This window comes from Myotis lucifugus, unplaced genomic scaffold (assembly GCF_000147115.1).
Source record: "Myotis lucifugus unplaced genomic scaffold, Myoluc2.0 scaffold_31, whole genome shotgun sequence".
Taxonomy (NCBI): domain Eukaryota; kingdom Metazoa; phylum Chordata; class Mammalia; order Chiroptera; family Vespertilionidae; genus Myotis; species Myotis lucifugus.
Genome location: NW_005871079.1, coordinates 2,734,328 through 2,751,748, shown reverse-complemented (window position 1 = coordinate 2,751,748; position 17,421 = coordinate 2,734,328). Strand labels below are relative to the sequence as shown.

The 17,421-nt window shown below is 38.4% G+C and overlaps 1 protein-coding gene across 1 annotated transcript in view; it reads right to left on the bottom strand.

Annotated features, from left to right (window-relative positions):
- Window positions 1–17,035, bottom strand: part of LOC102419583 (cytochrome P450 1A1-like) — a 31,681-nt gene extending 14,646 nt beyond the window's left edge. Inside the window, exons 1-7 of the mRNA XM_006086810.3 lie at window positions 16,900–17,035; window positions 13,051–13,889; window positions 11,656–11,779; window positions 11,090–11,179; window positions 10,885–11,005; window positions 8,874–8,960; window positions 5,951–6,276 (exon numbers count right to left, since the gene is read on the bottom strand). Coding sequence (XP_006086872.1) covers window positions 5,979–6,276; window positions 8,874–8,960; window positions 10,885–11,005; window positions 11,090–11,179; window positions 11,656–11,779; window positions 13,051–13,872 — 1,542 coding nt within the window. The 5' untranslated portion in view covers window positions 13,873–13,889; window positions 16,900–17,035 and the 3' untranslated portion in view covers window positions 5,951–5,978. The remainder of the gene's footprint in view (window positions 1–5,950; window positions 6,277–8,873; window positions 8,961–10,884; window positions 11,006–11,089; window positions 11,180–11,655; window positions 11,780–13,050; window positions 13,890–16,899) is intronic.
- Between the last annotated feature and the right edge of the window lie 386 nt (window positions 17,036–17,421).

The following is a 17,421-nucleotide window of genomic DNA, read 5'->3' as shown; positions in this document are numbered from 1 at the left end:
CATTTCTCCAAATACTCACCAGCATTTGTATTGTCAGACTTTTAAAATGTTACCAGTTTCCTATGTGTGAAATGGTATTTTAGTTTGATTTAATACGTACTTTATTACTAAGGTGGGTAACATTTCATGTTTGTTGGCTCTTCATGTTTCTGCCTGTTCATAAACTTTGCCTGTTTTGAAGAGGGGAACTGCCGATTATCTTTTTCATATTGATTTGAATAAATTCTTTTTAATTCTGGATACTACTTTGTTTTCTGTTACAGGTTTTGCCAATATTCTTTCCTACTCCATGGCTTGTTTTTACTTTTGTTTATTGAGCCTTTTATTGAGCAGAAATTTTAAATTTCAATGCAGTAAAATGGATGAAGATTTTTCTTGTGAATTGTTATGTTCTGTATTTTGCTTAAAAATCTTTTCTTACTGTTCTAAACATTTTCTTCTAAACATTTCAACGTTTAGTTTTTCTCATTTAGGTATTTAATCTATCTGAAATTGATTTCCTGAAGGGAACATATTTCAATTACTTCTTATAAAAGTAGCTGATTTCATAGATCCATCCTGCTGATTGATATATATCGCCTTTAGATTTCTGGGGGGGCTGGGGGGGCGCAGACAAAGAGGCAAACTTCTAAACTCTTCATCCTTACTTCAACTAGGAGAACAATTTTACATGTTCAGATGCCATACAAATTTCCTTTGAATTAAGGAATATACTCTGAAGCCACTGCCATCATGGAAACTATACAAGCTCTGAATTGAGTTCGATAGAGATTTTCATCCTAGATTAAATTCTTTTCAGCAGAGTGATCTTGGCTATATTATTTATCTTTCTGAGCCTCTTTTCTGTAAAAAGATATTCATCCCTAGTCCATGGTTTGTGTCAAAATTAATCATTTCAAAATGCATACTACATTGCCTGACACACAGAAGATATTCAAAGACTTTATGGCTTTTGTCTTTGGCAGTGAAACAGCAGTACCTTGAGAGAACTGCAACAAATCAAGATGAATGCTTGTTTCTCTAATTTTAGCATAACACAGGGAAGATAAAGAAGGATAAATGGCCCAGATTTTGGAAAACAACAATGAATATCTGTTATATTATAAGATCAGGCTTTCCCCCCATTAGGTCCTAAGGTTAGCCCTGAATGAAGTTAAAGTTTTTACTTTTGTCATCCTTGGTAAAGTTGAATCCTACTGTAGGAAGTGAAGATCCAGAATTATATCTGGGGCAAGGGTCAGAAGCTAAACCACATCTCTCTGGGACTGTGAGAAGGTTTCTTTGTTTTACTAGCCTCAGAGTTTGCAAAAGCTGGAGTGAACAGTTCTAGTGGGGACTGGAACAGTGCTGTGGGTACAGGATGGAAGAACCGCGCCTGTTCACAGAGAGTGGATGAGTTCCTGGGACAGTGTGGGCCAGGCAGGAAATGACAGGACATGATTTTCTGGTGTGTGTGTGTGTGTGTGTGTGTGTGTGTGTGTGTGTGTGTATATGTGGTCCTTTCCAATATGCCTAAACCTTCAAGCAAGCCTTCTTCAAAATTACTACTCTCAGTTACACAATTGAAAAATAGGTAAATCCCTGAAACCCATCCTTGGGTGTAAACATTACAGGGTGAAAGCAGGGATCCCTTCTCTCCATCAGAGTGGCCAGAAGTGACAGCTGCCATTGGACAACAAATGTTCCTGGTGAGTCAATGACAAGGTCAGCTGCTGTGTGTGTTGGCAAGATGAAGAGGTCAAACTGGGCGAAGCAGTGACTTTTTGGGAGACAATTGAGATGTTGCCCTTGGAAAGTTTACTAAGTGCCTAGGGCACACTTGAGCAGTGGTCCTGGGGAGAGAGTTAGGGGGCCAATTTCCAGCTGGAATCTGGTGCCATAAAAATGTTAGTTAAGAAAAAAAAAGAATGAAGGGCTGATTTGAGACCTGGAGTTACAGTTTAAAGAAGTATGAGAAGATGGGACAGATTTTCAGCCTGAGATGTAGGTAACAAGGTAAAAGTCAAAATATAAGCAGAGATGCCACACATACTATCCATACTAGAAAATCTCAGTCACTTGCTTTTGCAAAGATTTTCCTGCCCTCCCACTCGATCCATTCGTTTAATCATTAATTCATTTCCACATTTGCTGGACAAACATTTACGGATTTTCTATGTGCCTGACACAGTACTGAGCACTGGAGATACTGGGGAAGCCGAACAGACTTGGCCCTGCATATGTGGAGCTCGCAGGGAGTAGGGACGTTCACATTAACATAATGAGTGAAACCAGGCACTGGGGCAGGGATGGAGGGTGTGGTCAAGAGTCCATCAAGGAGGACAGCCCCCCCGTAGTAAATTTAGAAATAAATGTCACAATAAAGCCTGAGAAAGATAAAATTATGTTTAGCAAAGGCATTTGGAAACATCAGCAGCTCAGAAATACTTTTATTAAGATCCATTAATATGAGCGTGTTGGAACTCGATCATCTCACTTAGCTGGAAAATTCATTCATGTAACATGTTTCTGTCCATAAGGGTAGCAGATAAAGGCAACAGTGTTGTGTACATGTGTGGAGTTCACTGTTGGTGGGGCCTGATTGTCATACTGAATTCAAGTAAATGGTAAACTGTCCGTTGTAAACAACTTGATAAAGGGTGGAAGGAGACCTATCAACTTCTATGATTTTTACTTATTAGGTTTTCTCAGTGTTAAAAATGTGTCATAGAGAATCAGTTGCCTGCATCCTGCATTTCATTCATATCTAAAGAGAAAGCCAATGGTGCATTCCTCACAGGGAATTTGTTTCTATAGCTTGTTAAGCCATAAAACAGCGCTCGTTCAGCTATTTCTAATTCACAGTATACACAATTTTTTTTATTTGTTTAAACTATGAATCTTAGATTTTCTGGGAAAGTGCATGTGAATCCAAAAAATCATATTGTGTATCCACCCCTGTGGAGGCCTGGAATATCTGTAGATTTTATAGTCTAATTAATAATTATGTAGATACTAAAATCCCCAAAGACCTCTTCTGCCTCTCAAAAATAGTTATGATTTCTTATTCTCTCATGTGGATTGATATCACACCTGCATCATAGGTTTAGCAGGAAAGCAGTTAGAGACTTGCAATGTGGGAATATATAAATGCCTTTATAAATTTTGGTGCAAGTTTTCTTTTTTGAAGAGCCCCTCATTTGCATCATTCATCCGGTAATGTCTCTAGGCTGGTCTTGTCTGTAGGATGTAACCAAGAGCCCCAGGGAACTGTAGCTACAAGGAGGACACTGAGCAATAAGTAGCCATATATACTTGTGTGTAGCAAGCTCTCTAATTTCTATAACTCTGTTCAGTTTTTGGACTTCATATAAATGACTTTAAGGACTTAGTTCATCTTGGTTTATCACTGATGCACATATCCACATATTATCAACAGCTCTATAGTCACAATGCATTTTTGTGTCATTTCCAGCTGATAATTTAAAGTGTTTATGTAATAGAAATTATTTTTTAAAATATATTTCTTTATTGATTTTAGAGAGGAAGAAAGAGGGAGAGACAGAAACATCAATGATGAGAGAGAATCATCGATGGGCTTCCTCCGGCACGCCCCCCACTGGAATCTGCAACCCAGGCACATGCCCCCAGCTGGAATCGAACCCAGGACCACTCAGTCCGTAGGCCGACGCTCTATCCACTGAGCCAAACTGGCCAGGGCAATAGAAATTATTTTGATATAATATTTTGGTACACTGCATTACTCCTGACTATATTTCATAAATTATCACTTCAGGATAAGCAAATACATATAATTAAAAATAATTTATCTTTATATATTAAATGACAAAAAAAGTCATTCCTACTTTGCTTTTACACTTTTCCTATTTTATTCTTGTCCATGTTTCTAAAAAGACATATAAAGCAAACTTATGAATTGTACAAAAAGCCCAGTAGTACACCATTTAATTATGCCTCAGCAGCATAGTAAAAGTGAAAATTAGCATTTTACAATACAGTGTGTTAAAATAAAAGTACTCAATCATATATGCTTGCTGTTAAAAAAAGAAGAAGTTAGAAAAATACAATTCTTTAAAGAAAATAACCAGATAAACAAGATTCTTGTAGTGTTCTGGTCATCCCATTATTGTTGAGTAAACAGAAGATTTGACAGTTTCAGAAAAAAAGGCAAAATAGTTTCTATTTGACACACTGTCATGAGGACAATATAAATAATTTCAAAAGCTTTCACAAAAAAAGAGACAAACAACCCAATTTGTTTATTCCCAAGGATAATGCTGAGTTTATTTATATTTGAAAAGAAAGACTAAGTCCCGACTGTAATCCTCAATGTCTCTGAATTGTTTGACTTTGCTTCTATTGCAGCAATCGGGTCAGCAGGGTCATTATCTAGAGGCGATCCCGCCCTAACGGCCTCCCATTTAAATCAGACCCCAGACATGCTTTTCTCCACCAGCTGGATTTCTAAGGCCTTTAGCATGCCAATCCCCTTACAGCTTTACTCTGGTTTTCACTGTTTCTGCTCCTTATATGCCTTAGCTCGTTAACATTTTCAATTAAGAAGCACACACATAAGCTGGGTACTACACTGAAAGGTATTTGTAAATAATTGCTATCTTTTCTTTCATGTTGTTGTGGGCTGCATTGTGCCCCTCTCCCCGCCCAGAATTCATATGTTGAAATACCAACCCTCAGTACCTCAGAATGAAATTGTATTTGAATGTAAGGTCTTTAAAGAGATAAGTTCAAATGAGGCCATAGGAGGAGGCTCTAATATAGTATGACTGGTGTCCTTACAAGATAAAGGACAGACACAAGGGGTGTTTGCACACAGAAAGGCCATGTGAGGACATGATGAGAAGGTGGCCATCTACAAAAGAAGAGAGGCCTTGAGAGAAAGCAACCCTGCCGACACCTCTAGGACTGTGAGAAAATAAGTTTCTGTGTTGAAGCCACTCACATTGTGGTATTTTGTTATAGCAGCTCTAGCACACCAATACACACATATATTTAGTAAGTAGCAAAAAACCAAAAAAAAGGATAGCATTATAAAAACATCAGTTTGCTCTGATGTTAAATTCTTAATACAGAAAACATAAGAGCTGATATAAAAATGGATTTTGAATAAATGACTTCTTATGACCTTTTCTCCACCTCTCTAAAGCTAGCTCAGCTCGCCTAGCCAGCATGGCTCAGTGGTTGAGAGTCAACCTATGAACCAGGAGGTCATGGTTCCCAGTCAGGGCACATGCCTGGGTTGTGGGCTCGATCCCAAGTGTGGGGCATGCAGGAGGCAGCCAATCAATGATTCTCTCTCATCATTGATATTTCTCTCTCTCTCTCTCTCTCTCTCTCTCTCTCTCTCTCTCTCTCTCTCCCCCCCCCCTTCCTTTCTGAAATCAATAAAAATATATTTTAAAAAAATAAAATTAGCTCAGCTCATCCATCCCCACCACAAAATGTTCTCTGCTCTTCTAGGCCACTCTAGCTCCCTTTTCTGGACCCCTTCAGCACCTTTTCCCCAGACCCCTGGGAAAATACATATGTAACATCAGAACCTTGTTCTTATTGTGAACCTTATATTTAAAACTAATGAAAACATACCCGTCTATTTGAAGCTGGTGTAAAGGAAGGAAGACAGGTTCTCCTAACCTCCTTGTCCAATCCACCACTCCTTTTTTCCTTCCTTCCTTGTTCACAGTGGCTCCTGGGTCACCATCACATGAGACATGGGTTTAAAATTCCTGGGTGACATCACACTTTATTATTATCTTAAAATAACCTTAGGAGACTTGATCTCTCATATTAGAACTGAGGCTACACCACACTTTAAAAAAGACTTCCTATATTATGATGATAGAAAAAAGAACTGAACTAATAGCATAGCATAGGGTGCAACCTTTAAATTGCTTATTAAATGAATATGAATCACATAATATTTCTGACTTACATCAGAAAGCCGCCACCAGTCTGAGAATCTAAGATGCACTATCAGCGGAGCGGGGCTCTGCTTGGAGCTGGTATGGTTTGGGCTTCATGGCCAAGCCATACGTAGGCGTCAAGTCCAGCTCGGCCCTGGGGCATTTGTTCAGCTTGAGCTGTTGCAGAACCATGGTGATGAAAAGGAATACCTCATTCCGAGCAACGTCTTCCCCCAGACACTTCCGGATTCCCATTCCAAATATCAGGACCTTGTCCACAAGACTCTTATTCAGTTCCCTGTTTTCGTTTAGAAATCTCTCAGGACTAAATACATTGGGATTATCCCAGATAGTTCTGTATAAAATAGACAAAAGTTACATTTTATAAAGGAATTGTTTTATCATTTTGCCATTCTTGCCAACTTCCCCACAATAACTTTGTTTTGCATAAAATGTTTTATTTGTGTTTGGAACAGTGTAAATATTCATACATATGTACATATAGGTACATATATATAATTATAGAGGTATATCATTATTATGAATTTATGTATATATACTCTTTAAATTTATTGACAAGTTTAGTTACCTTAAAGAATTAATACAATTTTTCCTAGTTTATATTAAAATGACTTCTGCTTCATTAAATAGTGAATAAATACTTGGAAATTTATTTCAATTTTTTAATGAAGAATTCTACAAAATTCTCATACGAATATTCCAAAATTTGTGCATAAATAACAAGGAATAAATATTCAATCTCCTTTGTTTTAAGTGGTACCTCTCACTCTGGTACCAATAGGTTTAGGAAAAGGCCTTCGCCCATCATCACAGAGCATCCAGGTCACCTGCCAGCAGCTCTGACTGAGGGTTGCCCACAGGCCCCAACTGCTGTGCATCTGGTGCTCTCTTCTCCCCCACCTCTTGTCTCAGGCACCATATCTGCCTTGTCTATGACAACTCCTGCCAGTACGTTTCCTAACACACCCTCAGCCATACATCAGGGACCCACTTGACTTTACCAAGAACTGAGCCTTTTTGTGTATTGATGTCATTCTCTTTCTAGCAGAACATTTGTTTTCTTTCTGCGCCAAAGGTCATAGCCCTGAAGACCTGCAAGTTGTACTCAGTCCTCCAATAAATTTCGTTTGCTCTCATAATCTTTCAAAAATAATTCATTGCTGCAGACATTTAAACATCAGAAGACTCCATGTAAAAATTTCCATTTCCAAGTTCTGTCTTATCGAACAAGCTGACAATGCTGGGACCAGGTCCTGCTTGTCTTCAATTTACTGAGCGGAATGAGGGATAGCAGGTGACTGCTCCTCACAGCTCCAACAAGGGCGATTCTCTCATTGTTGGTGTTTTCCACTGCTCAGTAGGTGCCTGTTTGTGAGCTTTGTTTAAGCTAAATAGGAATAATTTCCCCACGATATCAGTCTTGAACCACATACTCATTTAGTTCAATAAGTGCCTCAATACAAACAGTATTTCTTTATAAGCACCTGTGTTAACACAGCTTGTTTGAACATTACTCAATATTCAATATAATCACAGGTTCCTAGGCTACTAGAACACTTCAGGCACTTGGGATAGTGCTAACTGAGAACAAATGCCATTAAATTTACATTGACTATATTTTTCTTGTAATGGTTTTTTAAATGCTTAATTTTTATTTAGCATGATCACTGGATGTGAAGAGTGGAGATGTCAACCTTTCTGACAATAAATTTTGCAGTGGGACAGCCTATGCACTTAATGTGCTATTAGGTCTACATGATAATCACCTCTCTCCCAAATAGCCTGGAGCATGAGACATCAGTCAGAGGAAATCTTGGGTGAAGACAAAGAAGTTGTACGAGTGCTCTGTATACTGCCCACTGAGTGCATAAGAATGCAATCTCTACCAGTTTACTGGAGACAGTGGGCCCCAACCACATGGAGCATCCAATTTCCATTAATCTGGATATACACACTGAATGTGGGCCCTGCTTCTGCTACTTGCTGCACATGTGACTTTCGGCAATTCATTTCACCTGATTGAGTTTCTTTAGTTGTCAAATTGGGATCATGGTAGCACCATGCAGAGGGTTATTGTTGAGGTTCAGAAGAGGTACTTAAAGGTTTTGTGCCCAACACACAGTAGGGTCTATAGATATTACCTGCCATCATCATCATTCCCATCACTGCTAACACCACTACCACCATCTTCTTTTAAAACAGGTGAGGTATCTTCATCCCTGTTCTCCCTTTTAAAGCTAATATGGATGAGACTCCAGCTGTATTTTACTTGCAAATATTTATTGAGTGGCTACTATGTGCCAGGCATTGATCTAGGTGCTGAGGTAGAGGAAAACCAAACCAAAGAAGGAAAAATCCCTGCTTGGTCTTTCTAATTCTGTTGGGGGATTTCACGCTGCATTTCAAACATCAGCTAGCCATAACCTTGCAGAGGGTGAGCCCTTGAAGTCCTTGGCCCACACCTCCTCAAAAAGCCCACTGTTGAAATTGAATTTGCCCTGAATGAATTTGTATTAAGATATCATCCTTCCTGCCCGGCTGGCGTGGCTCAGTGGTTGAGTGTCAACCTATGAACCAGGAGGTCATGGTTCAATTCCTAGTCAGTGCACATGCCTGGGTTGCAGGCTCGATCCCCAGTGGGTGGCATGCAGAAGGCAGCCAATCAATGATTCTCTCTCATCATTGATGTATATATCTCTCTCTCCTTCTTCCTTCCTCTCTGAAATCAATAAAAATATATTTTAAAAAACACCTATCACCCTTCCTATTATCAGTGAGAATAGAAAACTGAATTTCCTTGTCATTTATTTCAAGAGAAATAGAAGTAATGAACTTTGGCTAAGAACGTGTATCTTTTTCTGATTAATAAATAGCAAACAAACAGCCAAACAAATTTAACCCCCCCCAAAAAAAATAATTTTGGTGACTTACTCATCATGATTTACTTGATACATGTTAATAAAGGTGCACGTATTCTTGGGAATGAAATAGCCATTCAAAGTAGTGTCTGCTGTGGTACTGGGAAAGCAAAATACATCCTTATCATTACAGCACATCCTGTAGTTCAAATGACCCACCCCTAAACTGCTACCCACAATTAACAGACTATATTTATTGTCTTTTTAAAAACTATAATGATATGAAATCTTTATAAATCTTCATTCTTTCATCTTCCATCTTCCACCTATTGTCAAGTTAGTAATTTATTCTTTTTCTTGTATTTGTGAAACATATTGAGCATTTAACATATTTAAGGCATTGCTATGAGCTAAAATCTCAGTGGAAAATTATCTCAGTATTTCTATGACAAAGTTGCTCATATGTAGACACATCAAATTATATCAGGAGCCCTGGTTAGTGTGGCTTAGTTGGTTGGGCATTGTCCTGTGCACCAGAAGGTTGCTGGTTCAATTCTCAGTCAGGGCACATGCCTGTATTGTGGGCTTAATCCCCCAGTAGGGGACCTGTAGGAGGCAGCTGATGAATGATACACTCTTGCATGGATGTTTCTCTCTCTCCTTCTACCTTCCTCTCTCTCTAAAAAAATCAATTAAAAATTATAGCAGGGAATTGAAAGGAAATTACAAAATACTTTCTGCGTGTCCAATGTGATTTGACTTTTATTAATAAATAAAGAAAAAATCCAAGGAGCAATGGAATTGTAACTAGGAAATCTGAACTCTAAACACTGCTTACAGGGAACTACTGGGAAAATCTCATAACGACTCTATGATTTCATTTCCTAGCTGTGAAATGGTATTATGTGTGTTGGATGATCTCTAAGTCGTCTCTAGACAAATAATCTATTTTCTAGTCCCATACTCAGTTATGAAAACTGTATACTTTTGTCCTTTATACGTCTGTAATTACGCATGGATCATGGTATATTTCCATATGGCATTAAATCATGGTATGGTTCCATATGGCACTCACTAAGTGCCTAGATGGCCCCAACCCAGAGGAGCAGCAGTGACATTTCAATTTGACGAGTTTGAGAGAAGATACTAAACACATTTGCGAAACACATTTGGCTTAGCTACTTCTGATGAACCAACCTGTAGAAATGTACATTTCATCTATAATCAGTGATGGCCTGAGCTTGGAGAAGCAGACATGCAGTCTCCCCTGCAGTTGTTCACCCTTGCCAGAGACTGAGTGGCAAAGTATGTCTAATTCAGGTGAGAAGTATGAGCAAGCCTATTTGGCCCAGCTCTAGGCTGAAGGCACTACCTACTGCTGTGCCAAGAACCATAACTATATCAGCTTCCTGAGGAGAGAGACATCCCCACTCCCTCACTATTTAAGGATGGGAAAAGAAAAACCATTAAGAATTGCATTTTTCTTTTTAATTGTGTAGAATGGTAATAGTTCAAACTACCAGAACTTTGGTTGTCCACATTCCTATTTAATAAAGCTTATCTACTTAATCTATACTGGTATGCATGTGTGCACTAGGGAGTGTGGTATGAGATTCAATAAACTTCCAAATATCTGTAAACGGAAACTGTTTAATTTATCTGTGGCAACACTGGCCTCCTGAGTCAATTGGCCAGCAAAATTCTAAGCTACTAAAAATGAAGCCACATCAGCAGGTGGCTAAGACGGCTCAGAGAAGAAGTTAAGTGAGTGTGTATGACACTTCATGTCCAAACATATATTATGTTTATATTATCCATTGTTTGGAACTTCCATAGCCTTTTCCCCCCTTAAATAGTACATATAAGATGAAAAATAGCGAAATCATAGTTTGTTTATGAAAACATTCGCAACATATGCTTTTTTTATGTAAAAATTTCATAAAAAGAATTAAGATTTAAAATAATAGCAAAATAATACTAACATAATATGTATTTTGAAGGACCTAAAGTATTCTAAGGCCTTAGTATTCCAATGCCTTAGATTCCTCATTCCCTGCTGCTTCAAAGGAGAATCGTTTGCTTACCAATGTGGAATAGTAAAAGGAATAAAGGAGGCATGTCTGAACACTTCATTTATGAAAGCTTCTGTGTAGGGTAACATTTTCCTGTCCTCAAATCTGGGTGGTTTTAGACCAATGTTTCCATCTGAAAGAAGAGGTGGGTTTTATAAAAACTTAATAATAAAAATGACAATTGTAAGAATTATATTTTCATCTGAAAATATGTTACCAATTTCTTCTTGAATTCTGGCTTGAATTTCTGGGTAGTATATCAAATAAAGAAAGCTCCAGTACAGGCATGTTGATACAGTTTCAAACCCTGAAAAAGGAATGAGACAAAATGCCATGAAGAAAATCATTAGCAACATTTGTATCTTCAATTTGCTTCATATTTGAATATTATGAATCTAGAGAAAAGAATCTAAATATAACTGAAAATCAATAAACTCACAATAAAGTAATTATTATACATTAAAAGTTTTTTCAGAATATAGGCTTAACCTCTCATTGATTAGTATACTCACTATCAGAACAGAAAACAATAAGTGCTGGTGAGAATGTAGAAAATTGGAATTCTCATGCACTATGGAAAGTAGGTGAAATGGTGTAGTCACTATGGAAAATAGTATGGAGGTTACTCAAAAAAATTAAAAGAAATTATCATATGATCCAGGGACCCCACTCTAGGTATACAGAGTGAGATAACTATACAAAATGGCCTACATCAAAAGGAGGAAATACTCTAAACTATAAGCAGTAGAACACACACACATACTGACAAATACTTTCACATACCAGCTCCAAAGATGTCATTCACAGTGCTTATGATTTCATCGTCATTTAAGGTGGCTGTTTTGGTAGTGGCATATTTTTTATGGCATGTATTAATCAGAGCATCAGTAATGTCTCGCATATGGTCCTGAGGAGACAATTCTTAGTATGATTATTGATCCCTACCTACATTTCATATCACAGATGAATCTCATGTACCATGTTATGTAAAATGAACTCAATTCACTTAGGAATATAAAGACTATAGTACACCATTTCAAAACTTGCAATTTTGCTTGTCAATGGTAATGCTCAATTCTAAAAGTATGTAGAATTAAAAAGAAGTTATCAAACTCAATTTTCTTCTTAAAATTTCTTTCAATAAATAAAAAAGTCCTTATGCTGGAAGCACAGTTACAAAAATTAAAGATTAACTTACTTTAGGGAAATTGCTAGGCAATGAATACAAGAAGAGGTTTCCAAGCCCATTCTAAGAATTTTACTGTAATCGCCATGCAGGAAGAGATGAGGCTAAAGTAGGTTAGGGAATAGGAAGAAAATTTATGACTCTATAAATTCTTTTACTTACTGTATTTTTTCTAAAATTCTGATGGGTACCTTGAAACAGATTGTTTACTGCCTTTTCTTTTTCATTGGAAGTGTCTTAATTCCTTACATCTCTTCATTTGTTCAACTATCCACCTTTTCTTTTTAATTTTTTTTCATGATGCCATCATCTCAGCAAATTGGCCTCCAAGAGCTAGGATTCTTTCTAGTACACACCTATTTCATGAGAGAAATTTACTCTTCTCTGGACCATCAAATTTAGCCAAAAAGATTGAGTGGCCTCACAAAGGTCCACTTCTGTCACCTCAAGAAATTTTCTATCTACATGTATTTGATCTCAAAGTTCATTTCCATATAGTAAAAGGACTCAAATAGGAGAAGAGGATAACTTGGAAACTTCCAATACAATATTCTTTGTAATTATTCAAAACACTCTCTGAAAAAAAAAATGCTGATACTTTTAAGGCCTCATAATTTCAGATGTAAAATGAAAGAGATAAAATCATTAGTTCATTTCTTCAAGGAACTCACCTCCATGCTCATCATTCATCAGCCAACTATAGATTCATAATTCAAGTATGTACCTTATCCACACACTAGGGAAATTTCTAAGGTCTCAAAGAATTAAAAACTCTTCTTAAGGTCTCTACATGAGAACTAAATAATGCTGCCCTATAATCTCACTGACTGGAACTCACATTTCCTAATAGTTTTGGCAAGGGTCATTATGGCAAAATTACAGTGAAAGAGCCAGGGAAGAATACATATAACTTTCTGGGTACTCAACACATCTCATCATTATCTTTTGCTTCTCAACAAATCCCTCGTTCTGGCATGGATTTAAATTCTTACCTTATCATACGTAGTAAGATGATCTTGTACGTGTAGTGTAATAAACTCATTCAGGGCCCGATAAAACTCTCGAGGAGCATTTATAATCCGCAGTGGAAGGTAGCGAAAACATGGTATGAAATCGGCGGGATTAGCTGCACTGGAGGCCTTGAGTAAGTCATCATTAGTTTTAACTATCCTAATAAACTCCTCATCACTATGGTCATACCTCTTGCCAAAGCAAAGGGCACAGACAACATTGGCCACTGCACATGTGATGGCATTTCTGGGCTCAAAGCTACCCTTCTTCGAAGTCAACTCTGCAAAGACTTTCACCAGCTCAGAAACTTCCTCGATGACCTGTTCCTCAAGCAAGCAAGAGCAGGTGGAGGATTTTGCTTCTGCTTTAGAAAAAGTTCGTAAAGCACTGGACGCTATTTTCTTATGAAGCTTCCAGCTCTCTCCATAATTGACTGAAAATGAAAAACTCTTCCCTTCTGCCAGAAAAGAAAACGTGTGCATGTTAGGTCTGCCTGCAAAATGCTCTCCGTCCTTCAGGAGTACGTGCTTCACCATTTCCATTCCATTCACCACCACGACGGGCACCATGCCAAGTTTGATGAGAAAGACATCGCCATATTTCTTCCTCATCTCTGTGAATGTCAGGAAAGGATGGTCTCCAAGCTGAAGAAGATTTCCTATGAGGGGGAAGGACCACGGGCCAGGAAGAGATACCTGCCTTCTCCCCTTACTCATGAGAGCTCTCACAAAAACAAAAACTATCACCAAAATGATGAGAGAAGTAGTTACCTCTTCAGGAGTGATTGCCTTGTCCAATATCATTTTCAAAAATAAATACCCTAAAATAGAAAAATACAAACTTTATTTTTGCCATGTGAAGCATAGACTAAGAGTCTTTCCCCCTTTGAACGTTTAAATGAAAAATATAGACTCTGTAGTTATTTGGAAACTATTCTTAAACAATGTACTAAGAGGGCAAAATCAAATTCTTATAAAATGCATTGTACCTTTATTCCAGTTCTATTATTTTTACAATTCTAAACACCAGACCAAATCTTTTCCTGTCAGTCATTGACATGATAGACAGGAGAAGAGGACAATTTGATGTAGAAAGCACCCTAGTTTTTGGGAAAGGGATTGAGGCTATAGAAGTTGATCTCATGCTCGTTATTAGCTGATGATCTTCCTCCTGTCACTTAATCGAAGTTTGTCCCAGGCTTCTTATCAAAGTATCCTACCCATGCATTCTTTCAACATACATTTATTGACCCTACTGCACGCCCCCCTCCCCCAATGTCAGGCACTAAAAATACAAAATTTCACAGACTAATGAGGAAACTAGGTAAACAAAGATAAAATTACAAAGTAGAAAATGCTATAGAGTTGAGTACAGAGTTGTCATTTTTTGAGGATCAAATTAAATTATTATTAAAAATAAGTTCTTAGTGAGTTACAGCCATTTAGTAGATATCTACTTGGTTGTCTGCCCCCTAGCCTGTCCTTGGACTTCCTAGCCCAAGGCCACTTGTAAGCATGGCCTGTTGGTGCTATCCTGCTCCAGAACTTGCCCATGTAGCCACTGGTGGTTGATCCAAGAATGGGCCACTGATCCAAAATGAACCTTCTTTGGGAAAATGGAATTGGAACTGTGAAAAATCATCCTCTTTTTGGCAGCTATATCTACAAAATCTAAGTCTGAAGATATGATTTGGGGACCTTTAACCCACTAGGACAGTGGTCAGCAAACTCATTAGTCAACAGAGCCAAATATCAACAGTACAACGATTGAAATTTCTTTTGAGAGCCAAGTTTTTTAAACTTAAACTATATAGGTAGGTACATTGTTATTAACTTAATTAGGGTACTCCTAAGGCTTAGGAAGAGCCACACTCAAGGGACCAAAGAGTCACATGTGGCTCGCGAGCCGCAGTTTGCCGACCACTACACTAGGAGGACATGAGGAACTTTGGAAGCAGATCTTAAAAATAAATGGAGTAGAAAAGAAAAGAAATAATAGACTGAGGGAGGTCTCATGACCTTGCATGCATGACTTCTTGCACCTTCATGAGATCTTGTTCTTGGACTGAATTCTTTCCTATTTAAACTAGCTACCATTTGTTTCTATTACTTCATCAAAGAGGGTCCTAACAAAAGAAGAAGTTTCATACACATGAGAATATATTTGTTAACCACTGCATTTTATAATAACTATAGAAGGAATAAAAAACTTTCCCTTAAAAGCATACATAACTGAACTGTTCACCTTTCTCAAATTATTTATGGGACAAATAGGCAATATACTCGTTGAACAATGCAAATGCCCGGTTCTCACTTGATTTTCTAGACAATTTAAATGAACATGCAAGCAAACTGTTTTTACCTGTCTTACCTGATTGCTTCACTTTTCCAAGTTCACAGCTAAAATGTGGTTCCTTTTTCAGTAATCAGTGCCACTCAACTACACCACCTGGATTGGCCCTGATTACTAAAAAAATGAACTTTGGAGTTAAAAGTGAGAGATCAACTTCTTTTATGGGAAAAAGAACCTGAATACACTTTTACACTAAAAATAAAAGGGCAACAGAAACAAACCTGAATCTATAATCAATGCAACAGCCACAGTTTGAAAAATTTCATTTTCTCTGTTCAGAAAGGAAAGAGTGGGGGCTTCATTGTGTTTCTGCTTTGCAGTGTGCTGATTTTGCAAAGCCTCTTCCATTAAAAATAACCGTGACCATGTATCACACACTTACCATGTGCCAGACCCAGAACTCAGCATTAAATCTACATTGTCTTTCAAAATTCATATTTCTGTGAGAGTTATAAAGAAGCTTAGAGAGATAAAGTCATTCCCCCCATTTATTTCCCTTGTTTTTTGAGCTGAATAATGAATCATCAGTTACCTCTAGCTCTTGCTTTTTTACAGAATTCAATTTCTCTTGGGCATTCATCAAACTGCCAGTTGGCACATTGAGAACTATCAGTAGCATTTCCAAAGCAGACTACTAAATAGGTGAGAAGTGGGTGTGTCTGGGAGAATTCTGGTTCCTCATAAAGATGGCTAGGTTTCCTGCTTCACTCCTCCCCTGTTTAGCTGTGGGACTTCTGTTAAATTACATCTTCCCTTTCCTCATTTTCCTCATCTATAAAATGACTGCTTTAGACTGGAAGACTTCGAAGGCCAACTGTAGGGAACATGGGGCAGAAGCACTAGTGTGAGTACAGGGTTAATTGCGCACCAATATTATGTTGCCAGAGTTTCCAGGCAGTTTACCATTCATCAACAAATGTAAACAACTGTGATCACCCTGGGTTCTTTTTCAGCCTGGGCTCTTCTAGCTTCTTTCATTAAACTCTCTTTGGCAGCTTACCAGGCCCAGAAGCATCGCCAACTTTCCCAGCAACTTTCTTGGGAAACTCTGAAGGCACATTCTGTTCCTGTTGTTTTGGGAGTGAATTAGGGCTGAGGACAGAGAGTAAAGGGTTCCCAAAGGGTGGGCTGCTACATCATCAAAGATTCAAGGGGAACTCTAGAATGACCCAGGTAAGAAAAGCATGCATAGGTTGGGGGAGTTCGTACTGATTCTCAAACTTGGACACACACATTAGACTTCCTCCCTTTCCCTCCCCCCACCGCAACCCGACCCCAAAAGCTATTAAACTATTGCAGTGGCCATATCCAACCAATTAAATTCAATCTCTAGAGGTAGATGCATTTTAAAAAAGCTCCTTAATATGACTAAGGGGCATTCTAAGCAGAGGACTTATTTTTTTTTTTGGAGGAAAAACAACCTGCAATGACATCAACAAATCCATTTAGCCAAATTACAATGACGCCGGAAGGCTCACCTGTGCCCAGAGATCTTGCAGGTCAGTGTGAGGAATCTAGTGGAAGGATCTAATGACGGAGAAAGTTTTGGGGAAAGCTGATGGTATCCTGAGAAACAGAACAGTCTGGTTGCAGCAGCAGCAGCAGCAGCAACGGGCCTCGGGAAAGGCTGGGAGAGAACATTCTGGGAAGAGAACAGGAGGAGAGGACCTTGGACCCATGTGGGGAGGAGTTTGGAACTGGATTAGGGCGTTTGAGAGCTGGAGGGGGGGATGGAGCGGCCTCTGTAGCCAGAACTGGATCCAGGAAGCTGTAGGATTCTAGTCTGAGTGGGAGAGGGACACAATGGAGCAAGGGGTTCTGAAAAAGAGGATGAGATAGAAATTGATCTTGGAAAAAAGCAAGATCAATTGGGAAAGGGAGAATGGAAAAGCTGTCATTTTTAAATTGCTGGTGAGCAGCAGAGGTAAGGGCAAAAGATAGGCAGTAAGGAAGCAATGAGCAGGAAGGAAAGACAGTGGTACAGAGGCATTGCTTTGCTG